The following is a 12,203-nucleotide window of genomic DNA, read 5'->3' on the forward strand; positions in this document are numbered from 1 at the left end:
TTTACTGTCCCCTTCCAGTCATTAATTCAAATTTGATCAGTTATGATCACTATTGCCAAGCGGCCCCACCACAGTTACCTCTCTCATGAAATCCTGCACTCCACTGAGAATTGCTCCCTCTCTTGTCTTCCTTAACCCATTGCTCCATAAAACTGTCATTTATTCCATCCAGGTTCTTTATCTCTCTGGCATGCCCTGATGTGTTTCACTTACCCAGTCAATATTGGGGTAATTGAAATCTCCCATTATTACTGCACTACCAGTTTGGTTAGCTTCCCTAATTTATTTTAGCATTTCACTGTCAGTCTCACCATTTTGGCCAGGTGAACAGTAGTATACTCCTATCACTATACTCTTCCCCCAACACAGAAGGGATTTCTACCCATAAAGATTCGATTGTGCATTTAGTCTCATGCAGGATCTTTATCTTGTTGCACTCTGTGCCATCCCAGACATAAGCACCACCCCGCCACCAAGATGCTCTTCTCTGTCATGCGATATAATTTTTACCCCGGTATGCACTATCCCATTAGTTATCTCTTTCCACCATGTCTCTGAGATGCCAATTAAGTCTATGTCATTATTCAGTGCTATGCACTCTAATTCTCTCAACTACTACTTAGACTTCTGGCATTAGCATACAAAACATTTCAAAGTGTATGTTTGTTTGTATTTACATACTGCTTTTCAGTTGACAGGGATACATTGGAATCTTTTAGCTCAGGTAAGTTTTAATTATAAGCACTTAGACTACTTTTCTTATTATTGGAACCTCTCTATTGGGATGCCTTAACTAATGTTTCATTAATATCCTTTGAAGATACCTCCCTCCGAACCATGCGCTGCTGAGCGACTGTCGGCTTTTCCCCTTTGTTCTAATTTAAAAGCTATCTCCTTTTAGGAGAGAGAGCAGTTTCTTCGCTCTTGAGAAACCCTTGTGCATTCATCCGGGGCTGCACTGACTGGTGGTTACTGAAGCAAGGGGGAAAGCAAAAGAACTGTCAAAGGTTCTGTAAGCAAAAGTGGTTCAACTTTATAAATCTGGAAACGGATATAAAAAGATATCCAAAGATTTGAAAATGCCCATCAGTACTGTTCAAACTCTGATCAAGAAGTAGAAAATTATGGATTCTGTTAATACCCATACCCCATACCAAAGTAGATCAAAAAATTGTTTTTCAGACACAACTGCCAGGAATATTTGTAGGGATGCAAAGAAGAAAACCACAAGAAACTTCTACTGAAATACAGGCATCTCTGAAACAAAATGGTGTGGGTATTTTAGCATGCACAATAAGGAGATACTTGAACAAAAATGGGCTGCATGGTAGAGATGCCAGAAAAAGCCATTGCTGCGCCAATGCCACAAAACAGCTTGCTTACAATACGCCAAACAGCACCCAAAGAAGCCTCAAAACTTCTGGAACAAAATAATTTGGAGTGCTGAGACCAAAATTGAACTTTGTGGTCACAACCATAAATGCTACGTTTGAAGTAGAGTCGACAAGGTCTATGAAGAGAAGCAACCATCCCTGTGTGAAACATGGAGGTGGATCTCCTCTGTTTGGGAAAGGGGGGGGGGGGGGGGGCGTGAGCTGCAGCGGCACAGGGAATTTAGATAAAATTGATGGCAGGATGAATGCAGCATCTCATCAGAAAATACTGGAGGAGAATTTGCATTCATCAACCAGGAAGCTGCACATAGAGCGCACTTGGACTTTCCAGCATGGCAATGATCTGAAACATAAGGCCAAGTTGACCCTTCAGTGGCTGCAGCAGAAGAAAGTGAAGGTTCTGGAGTGGCCATCTCCGTTTGCTGAACTCAGCATCATTGAGCCACTTTAGCATGAACTGTATGCTCAAGTTCTCTCCAGAATTTACAGGATCTGGAGGCTTTCTGCCAAGAAGAATAAGCAGCTTTACCACATGGGAAAATAAAGGACCTCATTCACAACTATCACAAAAGACTGCAAGCCGTTACTGATTCAAAAGGGGCAATACACGATTTTAAGAACTAAGGGTATGCAAACTTTTGAACAGGACCATTTTATTATTTCTGTTATTGCTATGGTTTGTTTAATGACTGTTATTTTGTGATGTGTAATAGTATAATTTGAAACATAAAAATAATACATTTGGTCTGATCAGTCTTGTTTTCTTAAAATGCTACACTTCTTACAAATTCTGCCAGGAGTATGTAAACTTATAAGCACAACTGTATATGAAACTGGGCCTGTATTGTAATCTGCCTAGCACATCTTTTGCAATAGGTAGAATATAAACCACTTTTAAGTAAATAAATAAGTAAAATCTTCAACAGGTTCTCCATTAGAGAACTCAGATTTACTGCACTTTCTCTTCGTTGGTGCCTAATATAAATGTATGTCACTTTGATTGTTTGTCACAAGAGAGCTCTAATTAAAGTAACAGTTTATATGATGTGCTCGTGTTAATATTAAGTTTGCCGGTGGCCAGTCATTCTGGCATCTTTGTAATCGTTGGTTGTTTGCTGAATAGTTTTCAGTATCTAACATATATGATGAATGTTAGAATTAATGGGGTAGTTCTCAAGTTGATTTTAAGCATACAGCTTTTCTAAGCCATCTTTTCCAAGTCGTGCTGTTAAGCGTTCAATTTTTATTTAAGGTTGAGCTGAAAAGGAAATACAATGATCAGCATTCAAAGACCCGGGGACTTTTACCAGGAAGTCAGTGGTATGAAATTCAAGCTTACAGGGCTCTCAACCAGGCTCTGGGCAGGTAAGATGAACAGTCCATGCAGTAATACAATTGAAGACGCCATAAGAACATAAGAAATGTCATGCTAAGTCAGACCACGGTGCATCAAGTCCAGCATCCTGTCTCAGACAGTGGCCAATCCAGGTTGCAAGTTCATGGCAGATCCCAATATATTTGCAGGGCTAGCAATAGCAATCCTTATTTTACCTGGCTGATGATGCGTTAGGAATTTTCCAGTAGGGACCTGTCCCAAATCTCTCTTAAACCCCGCTATGCTAGTCACCTTGATCATGTCTTCTGGCAACAGATTCCATAGCTTGCTACTGCGCTGAGTGAAAAAGTGCTTGCTACTATTTATTTTCAATTTGCTGGTTGCTAGTTTCATGGAGTGTCCCCTTATTTTAGTGTTTCTGAAAAGATACATAACTGTCCTTTATCTGTTCCATCCCACTCATGATTTAATTAATTTCTATTATGTTCCTTCTCAGCCATCTCTTTTCCAGCTGAATAGCCCCAATATTTTTAGTCTGTCGTCATAGGAGAGGTGTTCATCCCTTTTATCATTTTTGTTGCCCTCCTCTGCACCTTTTCTAGTTCCACTATCTATCTTTCTTTCTTTTTTTTTTTTTTAAATGATGGGGGGACAGATCTGCTCACAATACTTGAGGTGCAGTCACACCATGGTTCGATACAGAGGCAATATATTTTCCATTTTATTTTCTATTCCTTTTTGGAATCTTTCCTAACATTCAATTTTTTTTTCTTCTTGACCACCACCATGCACTGAGCCGAGGTTTTCAATGTATTGTCCACAAGGATTTCAAGTTCTCTTTCCTGGGTAGTGACTCCCAATGTGTATCCCAGCATCATGCACTTCCCTGTACGTACCCAGATCAGTCCAGACTCCTGAGTTTTGCCTCCCTGCCAGCAGATGGAAACAGAGAAAGTTTCACTGACACTGTACATAACTGTGTGCCACCTGCAGTCCCTCAGTATTTCTTTGTCTCCAGCAGATGGTAGATGGTGCAAAACCTGCAGTTCTGCAGTCAGGAGACTGTTTTGGATTTATGAGCCTTCCTCCCAGGAGGTTTTTGGGTCCTAGTAGGTCCTTCCCTGTCTGGTCAAGGTGGACAAGCTGGGGGCTGGTGACCCTTTTGTACACTCGCTCCTTTCTTCCGTGGGGTGTAAATCCTCGTGGTCCAGATCCCTCCCCTTCACGAGGCTGCTGAGGCAGCTACAGGCTCAGGGCAGCTGTTTTCTTTAAGTCTGTCCCTTTACTAATTTGACTGATTTTCTTTTTTTCTGCTAGCAGCTCTGTGTTCCATTCTAGGGAGTATTGTAAGTTTGAAGTTTTAAAGAAAAAAAAAGTCTGGCTTTTTTCTTATCTGCCATGCAGCCTGCGTTCCTGGAACCTGAACCTCTGCACCAAAGGAAAGTATTTGTATTTATTAAAATTTATTAATCGCTTAACCAAAATAGGTCTAAGCAATTTACAATAAAACATACATAAAATTAAAATTGATGACAATACATACATTAAAAAAACTTAATAACTAATGAACAGCCAACAACAGCACAAGGTAAACATAAAAATGATACGGAGAAGAGTTCGTGAGAAGGAGTCTGTGTTTTATATAAATTATCAAAAAGACAAAACATCACCTGATCAGGCCTGAATTAACTTAGTCTAGCCATAGGCATGCTATAAAAGGAATAGTTAAACTGAGATCTGAATTTTTTAAATTATCTTGAATGCGGAGATCATAGGGTAAGGAATTCCATAGGGATGGCGCTGCTACTGAAAATGAGGTTTCTCGGGTTGATGTAAAACGGGCAAGTCGAACAGAAGGTATGTCTAGTAATCCACATTGAGAAGATCTTAAGTCACGAGTTGGCTTGTGGATTCTTAACAGAGCGTTAGACCATGAAGGAGAGTCGGGACTGAGCAGTTTAAAGATGGTCATCCAAATTTTATACCAAATGTGTTCAAGCATTGGTAGCTACTTCAAATTATTTAGAATGGGTGTAATATGATCAAAACATTTTGTATTAGATACAAGTCTAGCAGCTGAATTTAATAATAGTTGTAACAGTTGCAAGGAAGTCTTAGGCAAACCTAATAGTAGACTATTACAATAGTCTACATGGGGGAAAATTATGGCACGTACAATGATATGGAAATCAGAGTTATGAAACAAGTGGCGAAGTCCAGAAATTAAACGTAGTTTATAAAAACCTGTTTTGATAATTGATTTAATTTGAGCCTGAAATGATAAAGTTGCATCAAGAAGGATGCCAAGAGTTTTAATGGGGTTTGTTGAGTGAAAAAGTTATCATCAAGAGTAATTGGTTTCTATGTATCTTTATTTGTTCCCAGACAGTAACAAAAAAAAAAAAAGAGAGAACAAGGAACTAGATAGAGAAATCTGTCCCTGGTAATGTTCAAAGGGGTGTGGATCATGAGACAGTGGAGGATTCTGATGGGAAATTGGCTTTCTCACTTCTAAAAGAGGGAGAAATTGCATATGATTGAGAGCCGCTTTGGACTCTGCTCAGATTTGGTTTTTTCAGAGATGTCTTGCTGAGTTTGTTGGCACAGACCCTGAACATGCTTAGTTGGCTGGAGGTCAATTTTAAGTTAAGCATCCCATTTCTTCCCCCCCCCCCCCCGTATCCAATTCAAGAAATAAAATAAAAATATTAAATTTAAAGAAGGTAAATGCAGCTCTCAAGGTTCCCCGTTTCCACATGGAAACTCTGATGTCCGTCATAGCAATGTTACCAAGGAAGAGTTCTTGGCATCTCTCGTCTTGATAAAGACATATCTGCACATGGCCATCAGGCCGAATCTCCAGAGATTCCTGAGGTTCATGGTCCTAAGGGAACATTTTTGTTTTTGAGCCCTTCCCTTTGGCTGGTGATGGCTTCATGTACCTTTACCAAGGTGTGATGGTGGTGGGGGGCACCCGCATTGCAAAAGGAGGGTGTGTTGGAGTATCCGTATCTGGATGACCGGCTTATTCATGCGAAATCAAATGGCCTCTGTCGACAATCAGTACAAAAGGTACCGTAAAGCTTGAAGTCTCAAGGATGAGTAGTGAACCTAGCAACGAGCCATTTAGTCCTCTTACAAACTCTGGAGTATGTGGGACCTCAGTTCAACGCATTAGCGGAGAGAGTGTTTCTCACGGAGAGAGATTGCTGAAATTGCAGAGTCAGATTAGACTTCTACTAGAGCTTTCGGTGCCCAGGGTCTGGGACTATTTACAGGTCTAGATTCTATGGTATCAACACTGGAATTAATGCATTGGGCATTTGCCACATGCGGCCTCTGCAGAGGGCTCTTCTCCCACTGGAATCTGTTATTGAAAGAGTTTCATCTTCCTCGTCCATTAGAAGGGGAAGCCAGGGTCAGTCTTTCATGGTGCTTACTCAAACCAATCTCGAGTGTGGTGCAGAATTGGAGATTCTGAATTGGATAATAGTCACCACTGATGCAAGCCTCTCTGGATGGAGGGCGATGTGGCAAGATCAGTGGGCGCAGGGCCAGTGGCCGAAACAGATGGCCTCATGGCCTAACAATCGGTTAGAGACTAGAGCAGTGCATTTCACGTTTTTTGCTGTCTGCCAAGGTTACGCGGCCTTCCAGTACAAATCCTATCAGACAATGCGACACGGTGGACTACATCAACTGTCAAGGTGGAACCAAGAATCAGGCAGCTGCTTCAGAGGCTCGGGAATTGATTTTCTGGGCAAAACAGCACTTCAAGCGGCTGGCAGTGTCTCACATTGCCAGAGTGAACTATGTTCAGGGGGATTTTATCAGTCTGAGAAAGTTAGATCCCGGGGAATGGGTGCTGTTGGAGGAACGATGTGTCTCATTCACGGAAGATGAGGATATCCCGACCAAAGAGAACCTCAAGGCATCATGGTTTTACAGCTGCTGAACAGAACACGGTACAAAGGAATCTGTTCTCTGTTGCTGCTGTGGACTCGAGGGATTCTTCTTTGTTTTCCCTCCCGTGGCCTCTGATGGACAAGGGATTGCGGCAGATAGAGAAACATCCAACATGATCCTGGTAGCTCCAAAGTGGCCACATCAACCATGCTTCCCAAATCTGAACAATTTGGCCATAGATGGGTCCCTGAGATTCAGACATCGGTCGACTGTTTTCCACCAGGGCCCAATATTTTTGGGTCAGGCAGCTTACTTCTGTCTCGCGACTTCACTTCTGAGAGGAGACGAGTGAGATGGAGGGAATATTCCAAAGCAGTTATTTCCACCTTCTACATCCTTGATGTATGTGCACATTTGGAGGATCTTTGAGTCCTGATCTGCTGTTGATGGAGTGCAGCCTCAGTCTGTTCAGGGTACGGAGTCTCATATTTTGGCTTTGCTACAGAAAGGTTCTGGTCAAGGGACTGGCTTTTAACTCTGCGTGTCCAGGTAGCAACATTGGGTTGTCTCCGGGTAAGGTGCAAGGGTACCCTCTGTCCGCACATCCGGATGTTCTATGGTTCCTTCAGGGAGCTAAGAACTTGTGTCCTCAGGTGCGTAACATTTGTCCATCTTGGAATCTGAATCTAATCTTCAGAGGATTGTTTGAGGCTCTGTTTGAACCAGCAAAGAGAGCTATAGTTAAAGAGTTGACTCTTAAAGTGGTTTTCTTGGTTGTTATTTGTTCAGCCAGGAGAATTTCGGAGCTCCAGGCACTGTCGTGTTGAGATCCCTTCCTACAGATATATTTATGCATGGTGCCTTCTTTTCTGCCTGAGGTAGTCTCAGTGTTCCATCTTAGACAGTAGAGCTTCCATCTTTTATGGATTTGGATTCCTCTACACCTCACGTGGGGGAGCTTAGGTTCTTAGATTTGAGGCATGCATTATTGAGGATCTAAAGGTCACTTAAGATTTCTATAGATCACATCTCCTCTTTGTAAATCATATCACCTCTTTGTACTGTGGAGTGGCCCAGAGAAGGGAAATAAGTTATCTAAGTCTACAATTGTGTGGTGGCTGAAGGAAGCAGTCGAGTCGACTTACATTTCTAAAGGGTGCCCACTGCCGGGGGGTTTTAGGGGCACACTTGACTCGTTCTCAGGCAACTTTCTGCACTGAGTCACATCAGATGTCTCCGCATGAAATTTGCTGAATGGCTACTGGGAAGTCGTTGCCCACTTTTGCTAGGCATTATCACTTGGATGTCGGGGCTTCGGCTTCCATGTCCTATAGTTTAGTGTTCTACGAGCGGAACTCTCCAAGTCCCACCCGAGTTAAGGGGAGCTTAGGTACATTCCAGGAGTCTGGACTGATCTGGGTACGTACAGGGAAAGGAAAATTGGTTCTTACCTGTTAATTTTCATTCCTGTAAAACCACAGATCAGTCCAGAAACATGCCCATTTACTGGGGGGGAAGAGTCCGCTGCTCGTACTGTTGTTTTGTATATAGTGTAGCGTTGTTGGAGGTTTTCAATGCTGATCGCTTATGTTAAATTTGGGAAACGAGTTTTCTGTTGCCTTTTTGGGCAACTTCACCTTCTTCCAGCTCATTGGAGGGGAGTGAATTTGCTTAGACGCTTGCTTAGAAATTTATCGTTGTTGCTGTCATCTTGGCTTGGGTACAGGGACTGCAGATGGCTCACTTGGGTTATGTACAGTGTCAGTGAAACTTTCTCTGTTTCCATCTGCTGGCAGGGAGGCAAATCCCAGGAGTCTGGACTGATCTGTGGTACCACAGGAACAAAAGTTAGCTGGTAAGAACCAATTTTCCTTTATAGCTGGGATGATATTTCCCTATGTGTATCACTTTGTATTTTTACATATTAAATTTCATCTGCCATTCAGTTGCTCATTCTCCAAGGTCATTATGTACTTCCTTGCAGTCTGCTGCTCTTTTAAAACTTTTAATAATTTTGTGTCATCTGCAGATGTGTTCATCCCATCGTCATTCCCTTTTCCAATTAATTTATGAATGTTAAACAGCACAGGTCCCAGTACTGATCCCTATGGTAATCCACTAAGGACCTTTCACCATTTGGTAAAACTGAACATTTAGTCCTACACCTAAAATTATTTGAAGCTGACCCTTCATGCTGTTATAAGGGATCAAGCTCTCATTTCTGTTGAGGGTGAGAAAGGTGGTGGTTTTTAAAAGCTGGATATTTTTTGAAGGATTTTGGAATTTGGAGACGTTTGAGACAGATGAAGGGGATAGAGATAGATCAGAAATATATTTATAGTTCCCTTTGACCATAGTTTGAGCCCTTTATCTTAGACAGTTGTATATTGCTGGTGTAATTTTAGAAAACATGTTTGAGCTTTATTAGAGTGGTCAAGTGATTGATTCAGAAGTCCCTGGATATAGGTCTTGGATATCCATCTGCCTGTGACACTGGGCAAATTACGCTATCTCCCTGTACTTCTAGAACTTAGTTGCCTTAATCTAGTTTTCCTGATTAACAAATGTAAAAGCAAAATAAACTACATTTGCACAAAAGTTAGTGTCCAAATTTTTTTCTGCTTTAAGTGTTTGTTTAGGAATGTTTGTAATTAATGGGCAGAAGTTTTCAATGTGTAAAGTTAGTTTCAGGGTAGAAGGAATGTGTGTGTGTGTACATAGCTTCAAGACAAGTTGACAGTGTTTAGAGAAAACAGAGCAACAAAAACATTTTTGTTTTACTTACAAATGCATTTTTGAGCATATTTACTTTCATGTCAGATTTCTGAAAACTAAAACTAGAGAGTTAGAATGTGTGGAACTAAAGAAAGACATAATAGGTATCTGGGACACGTGATAGAAAAAGGAAAATCAATAGGACAGTGATTCTAGGGTACAAATTATATCAACATGAGGGCAAATAAAATTGGTGGAGGTATGGCACTCTGTTAAGGATGGCATAGAGTCAAGCAGGGTAAAGGTTTTACAGAAAACATACGGCAATCTGGAATACTTATGAATAGAAATTCCAAGGGTAAAAAGGAAGAGTATAGTAGTGGGGATATATTACCACCCACCTGGCCAGAATGACGAAACAGATTGCAAAATGCTAATAGAGATTACACTGGCTAGTAAAATGGGTAACACAATAGTAATGGGATATTTCAACTATCAGAGTAGTGATTGGATAAATTCACATCAGGACATGCAAGGGAGGTAAAGTTCCTAGATGCTATCGATGATTGCTTCCTGCAGCAGTTAGTCATGGAACCAATGAGAGGGGGAACTATATTATATCTAGTTCTCAGTGGAAACAGAACTAGATGCAAGAGAGAAAGATGGAAGATCTGCTTGGCAACCATGATCATAATATAATCAAATTTGACATAATCACTGGAGGGTGAATTCTAAGGAAAACTATTGCAGCAGCATTTAACTATTAAAAAAAAAAAAAAAAAAAAGACTCTGATAAAATACGTTGTTAGAAAAAAAAATTGAAAGGAGCAATTATGTTTAAAATCTTGCAGGAGGTGTTGGCCCCTGTTTAAAACTACCATGTTTGAGGCTCAAATAAAATTTATTCTGTGTATGAAAAAAGGTCGAAGGAAAACAAAACGATTGCTGGTGTGATTTAGTACTTGAGATGAAAGAGGAAATTAAAGCCAAAAGGGCATCATTCAAAAAATGGAAAGCAGACCCAAATAAGGAAAATAGGAATAAGCATAAGCACTGGCAAGTTAGATGTAAAAATGTAATTAAATAGGCTGAGAGAATTTAAAAATAAGCTTGCCATAGAGGTAAAAATATGTAGTAATAAACTTTTCAAGCGCATTCGAAGCAAAAAGCCTGTGAGGGAGTCTCTTGAGCCACTTGATTACCGAGGGGGTGAAAGGGGTGATCAGGGAGGACAAGGACATAGCAGAAAAACTGAATGAATTCTTTGCCTCTGTCTTTACTGGGGAGAATTTTGGGGTCATACCCACACCAGAAACAATTTTTGATGGTGTTGACTGAGTGACTAGCTGGAATCATTGTGAGATTGGAGGATGTAATAAATCAGACTGACATTTAAAGAAGAAATGATCACCGGGACCAGATGGTATTCATTTCAGAGTTCTGAAGGAATTCAAAAAGTAAAATGCAGACCTGTTTCTGGTAATTTGCAACCTATCATTTAAAACAACTATGGTACCTGAAGACTGAAGGGCGGCCAATGTCATGCCAATTTTTAAAAAGGGTTCCAAGAATGATCCGGAAAACTATAGACTGGTGAACCTAAAGTTGGGCAAGTCTCTGCAGGTAGGGAGTGTCCTGTGGAAGGACAGCATCTGCAGGGATTAATTTAACATTATTTCTATAACTTGACTCTTTCCTCTTCAGACAGTGCTGGTAAGATAAACCAATCAACTCTATTTTAACAATCTCTGAGCTTCAATTTACCACCCATTAGCCAGTTGGATATATCTGACAAACAGGAATTCAGTGACACGATAATCCTCTGAGTCTCTTCCAGCTGGAAACATCAATTAGATATCATCTGCTTCCTGATAACGCCCTCCAGCAGACAGAACTGCAAGTTAAATAAAAAGAGAAAAGTGAGGAGCTCTGTGATACCCCACAGCAAATCTTTCTCTTTAATATAGTCATACCCTTAAGCAAGACTGATCAATTCCTATTGTTCAAGAAAGACCTGCTCCAGTTAGCCCTAGCACAGTGCTTCTCAACTCAGTCTGCGGAGCACACCTAGCCAGTCAGGTTTTCAGGATCTCCACAATAAATATGCATATGAGAGATTTGTATTGCTTCTATTGTATGCAAGTCTATCTCATGCATATTCATTGCAGAGATCCTGAAAATCTGACTGGCTAGGTGTGCTCCGAAGACTGAGTTGAGAAGCACTGCCATAACTGAAAACATCTCCCTCACAACAAAGCATGTACTACAATGTTGAAAACAGAACTAATAGCATTGGGACTCTCTTGTCTAAATGATAGAAGAATTTATCAGAAATAGAAAAGAACATAACATAAGATTTGCCATACTGGGTTAATCAAAAGGTCTATCAAGCTCGGTATCCTGTTTCCAGCAGTGACCAATCCAGGTCACAAGTACCTGGCAGGATCCCAAAGATAGATTCCATGCTGTTTATCTCAGGGATAAGCAGTGGATTTATGCAACTCCACCTTAATTATGGTTTATGGACTTTTCAAAACCTTTTTTAAATGCAGTTACACTAACAGCTTTCACCACATCCTCTGGCAACAAATTCCAGAGCTTAATTATGTCTTATTAGTTTTAAATATACAATTTAGTAACTTCATTGCGTGTCCCTAGCCTTTATACTTTTTGAAAGAGTAAACAGATTCATGTTTGTTCATTCCACTCCACGCATTATTTTATAGCCCTTTTATCATATCTCCCCTCAGACGTCCTTTCTCCAATCTGAAGAATCCTAACCTCTTTTGCCTTTCCTAATAGGAGAATTCTTCCATCCTCTTTATCATTTTGGTCACCTTTCTCTGTACCTT

The 12,203-nt window shown here is 40.7% G+C and overlaps 1 protein-coding gene across 3 annotated transcripts in view; it reads left to right on the plus strand.

Moving 5' to 3' along the window:
* The window catches only part of BRIP1 (BRCA1 interacting protein C-terminal helicase 1), a 309,402-nt gene that overhangs the window by 273,840 nt on the left and 23,359 nt on the right, over window positions 1-12,203 (plus strand). For all 3 annotated transcript variants that reach the window (XM_029612654.1, XM_029612656.1, XM_029612655.1), the window contains one exon: window positions 2,647-2,759. In XM_029612654.1, the coding sequence (XP_029468514.1) occupies window positions 2,647-2,759 (113 nt within the window). The remainder of the gene's footprint in view (window positions 1-2,646; window positions 2,760-12,203) is intronic.

The sequence above is a fragment of the Rhinatrema bivittatum genome, chromosome 8 (assembly GCF_901001135.1).
Source record: "Rhinatrema bivittatum chromosome 8, aRhiBiv1.1, whole genome shotgun sequence".
Lineage (NCBI taxonomy): Eukaryota > Metazoa > Chordata > Amphibia > Gymnophiona > Rhinatrematidae > Rhinatrema > Rhinatrema bivittatum.